A 3,668-nucleotide genomic window follows, 5' to 3' on the forward strand; every position below is an offset into this window, starting at 1 on the left:
AGAGGCTTCAAGAACAAGCTCTATAGCCTTCTAGCATTTTATTTATGTAACTTTCTGATATCATCATATCATCATAACACAGCTAGCTCAATGTATACCACTTAATAATTTAATCTTCATTTTGCTTATGCTAAATATTTATGAATGAATAAAATATATTTTTTATATATTTCTGTGCCCATTCTTGGTTGTCAGGCCTTATTTGTGAAGCTAGCATTTGCATTGATCTTATCATCTTTCTCTCTCTCCCTCTCTCTCTCTCTCTCTCTCTCTCTCTCTCATTCTCTCTTAAAACCCACGTCCGTGCCCTTGAAGCTAAGAAACAGTGCAACCAAAGACTCCTCCAAGCTGTCTGGTTTCCTGAGTAGTTCTTTGTCTGCTTTCCTTTGTCCTTTGAGAGGGTTTCATCTTGCGTACCACAAAAGGTTTGTATGCTTCTTTTCTGTTTCTTTTGGCATCACTATTCCTTGTGTGTCATGAAACCTTTAGCTTTATTAATTAGCTGTTTTTCCTTTTGTTTCGTTTTCTCAGGTCATCTTTTGTTTGTGCCTTTGTTGCATAATTTCAGAAACCCTCTTTCGATCTTTTATCAGTGCTTGATTATACCTCTTGACCCTTGCTTAATTCACAAACGTTTCTTTCAGACATCTAGCTCTCGTTTTAGTTAGGTTAGTTTGAAAACATTTTTGCTTGTGTGTTTCAAAATGAAAATTTTCAGAGAGAAGCAACGAGTTGGGTCTTCACTGGTTCCTTTAATGTCATTCCACTTAGTTATCAGTTAAAGGAGTTATGTTAAATTGAGAGCTAATATTGTTTTTGAGATATATAATTGCATACAAAACAATATCCAGAAGGTTTATTCCATTTTCCTTCTTTTTCTCTTTTTCTCTTTTTCATTTTCTTCTTGGAACTATGCCTAATCCTTTCCATGCACGTAACCCGATGTCAGTTAATTCTTTTCTGTTAATTTTTCAAACGAATCAATGAATATCAGCATACACATTCCTATCTTACTGCTGTTTCTAAGGAACTGTGTTGTAGCTAATGTATACACACATGGTGATATGGCTACAGGGAACGAAGCATGGACAGAAAAGAGTTGTTTTTTGTTACTGTTCTCATAATCTCTAAGCAGTTCAACATCATGGAATATGTAAAAGGTCTAGATATTCTAAAATTGAAATTTCTCAATAATCAGAGACATACATGGTCAGAAAAGTTAACTAGCTTTTCTTATAGATTCTTCTTAGGGTTTATACTCAGATTTAAATTCCTCGTGTCAGGAAATGTCTCGTATATGCAATACACCCATTAGTTTCATTCTATATAGAAATTTTTCATCGTATTATTATTATTCTACTTTGTCTTTGGTTTTGATCTAAAGAACTACCTAGGGTTGTAGCTAAACAGTGATCTTGGACAATATTATATAATTTTTTGAGTTCCTCCTTCTAAATTTTATTTATTTTTTCAATTTATATTCATAAAGTACCTTTTTGACAATGAAGACGAAGAACTTACGTGATCTCGAGATTATCATTCTTTGGCCATCATTTTTAAATTTCTACATCATGGACTACTGGTAGTTCCTACCTTCTTGAGATTTTGTTTTTTTTTTGTTTTTGAGAATAAACAGTTTCATCTATTCCTTTATCAGCCACGTACCCCTTATTCAACAAATGTGTGTAATTTTATATCATATTTAATTGTTTATCTTCTTAATACAAAGTGTTCTTTCTCTTTTTCTTTTGCATTTAGCAGAGTCAAAACCCTGCAGACAGTACAAAATGATGCCAAGCAATGGACAGTTAACAGTTCCTCCTGGCTTCAGGTTCCACCCTACCGATGAAGAGCTTCTCTACTATTACCTGAGGAAGAAAGTTTCTTATGAAGCCATTGACCTTGATGTCATAAGAGAAGTGGATCTCAACAAACTTGAGCCTTGGGACCTCAAAGGTACACAGCATATATATATATATATACTTCATGACACATCATGTATATGATTGATGCAACCAATTCAAGGGATATATAGCTGATCTATACTTTATAAATAATATTCTTAAATTAGTTCAGATGAAAACCATTCATATATCCTTGTCTTTGTACTGTTATTCTATCTAGGGTTTTATTGTATCGTGGCAAGTAAACAAAAGAACTTTTGAACTATGAAATTTATTGTACTTTTTGAGTTTTTTGCAACATGAACTAGGTAACATATAGATGTTTCTTTGCATGCAGACAAATGTAGGATTGGGTCAGGGCCTCAGAATGAGTGGTACTTCTTCAGCCACAAGGATAAGAAATACCCAACAGGAACAAGAACAAATCGAGCAACTACAGCAGGTTTTTGGAAAGCAACTGGAAGAGACAAATCCATATACCACACTAATTCCAAGAGGATTGGCATGAGGAAAACCCTAGTTTTCTACACTGGTCGTGCTCCTCACGGCCAGAAGACTGATTGGATCATGCATGAGTATCGCCTTGATGAAGATGATGCGGATGTTCAGGTGAGAAAACTACACATTATGATAAGAAACTGCAATCGGTGTTTTATATATGAAAGATTATTTCATAACCATGATAAATAACAGTTTATAAGAAGGCCGTGAAGAACTTTTACAGACGAGAAGAAGCTTTTCTAAGAACTCTTTCGAACATCCTTAAGTTATTGATTTGAAACAAATTCCAACGAATGAAACTGTCGAAAATATTTGTGAAGGAGAAGACATACTTCAAATAACGAGATCTATGGATCCAACTTACTTTCCAGATATAATGACAAAGTTGTGATGTATTTCTAGCAGGAAGATGGATGGGTGGTATGCAGGGTTTTCAAAAAGAAAAACCAAAATCGAGGTTTCCAGCAAGAAATTGAAGAAGAAGAGAACTTAACCCACATGAGAACAAGTGGTCCTTGCCATGTTCTGGAGCCAAAACATCATATGCAAGGAGGATTATATGACTACAACTTTGATGGCACAATGCAGCTTCCACAGTTGTTCAGTCCAGAATCAGCTGTTGCACCAAGCAGTAGTTGCTTGGGCACATCCATGAATGCCATGGACATCCTTGAGTGCTCTCAAAACTTGTTGAGGCTCACCACTAGTGGCTGTGGACTGAATCTTATGCAACAACAGGGAGAGAGGTTCAGTGGTGATTGGTCATTCTTGGACAAGCTACTAGCATCTCACCATGCCATGGATCATCAGCATCATCCACAAAGCAAATGTAACCCTCCCACTCACCAAGCTGCAACTTCTGTTGCCACTTCAGCTCAGAAATTCCCATTCCATTATCTTGGCTGTGACACCCATGATATCATGAAATTTTCCAAGTAGGGTATTTCATTTCATTCATATTGTCATACTTAATGTGATGAGGTAAGAAATATTTGGTTCCTAAGTATGTGTAATATGTATCATCTTGTTAGATACTCATTGAGATTCCACTCATTAATTTAGTTATTTCTTGAGTATAAATTATATATATCTCTATCTATATATGATCTTCTCTACGATAATTAGATTTCAAGGTTTTCTGTCAATATAATTTAAATATTTTTAACCAAAAATTAAACTCGACTCTAAGTTTTTTCCTTTTAAATCAGTAATATTTTGGATTATGAATTTGTTTTTAGATTTTATAAATTTAGGGGAACGTGG

General features: G+C 34.8%; 1 protein-coding gene across 4 annotated transcripts; it reads left to right on the top strand.

The window, feature by feature from the left end:
- The first annotated feature begins 248 nt into the window (after positions 1-248).
- Positions 249-3,461, top strand: LOC124844204 (NAC domain-containing protein 76). Of its 4 annotated transcripts, none has more exons than XM_047321091.2 (4): positions 249-425; positions 1,762-1,956; positions 2,242-2,513; positions 2,808-3,461. In XM_047321091.2, the coding sequence occupies exons 2-4, from the start codon at positions 1,788-1,790 to the stop codon at positions 3,342-3,344; spliced, it is 978 nt and encodes a 325-aa protein (XP_047177047.1). In that variant the 5' UTR covers positions 249-425; positions 1,762-1,787; the 3' UTR covers positions 3,345-3,461. The 4 variants fall into 4 exon arrangements, with proteins under 4 accessions (XP_047177047.1, XP_047177049.1, XP_047177045.1 ...); XM_047321093.2 differs by lacking the exon at positions 249-425 and adding an exon at positions 471-668; XM_047321089.2 differs by lacking the exon at positions 249-425 and adding an exon at positions 694-1,160.
- The last annotated feature ends 207 nt before the right edge of the window (positions 3,462-3,668 follow it).

The sequence above is a fragment of the Vigna umbellata genome, chromosome 3, assembly GCF_029865625.1.
Source record: "Vigna umbellata cultivar VRB3 chromosome 3, Vumbellata_1.0, whole genome shotgun sequence".
In the NCBI taxonomy this organism is placed as follows: Eukaryota; Viridiplantae; Streptophyta; class Magnoliopsida; order Fabales; family Fabaceae; genus Vigna; species Vigna umbellata.

Bases quoted from the DNA above. Each gene is read 5' to 3' on its own strand.
- LOC124844204 (XM_047321089.2), top strand. From the start codon at position 1,085: ATGGACAGAAAAGAGTTGTTTTTTGTTACTGTTCTCATAATCTCTAAG. The intron at 1,957-2,241 runs GTACACAGCATA...CTTTGCATGCAG, and splicing joins TGAGCCTTGGGACCTCAAAG to ACAAATGTAGGATTGGGTCA. The intron at 2,514-2,807 runs GTGAGAAAACTA...ATGTATTTCTAG, and splicing joins AAGATGATGCGGATGTTCAG to CAGGAAGATGGATGGGTGGT.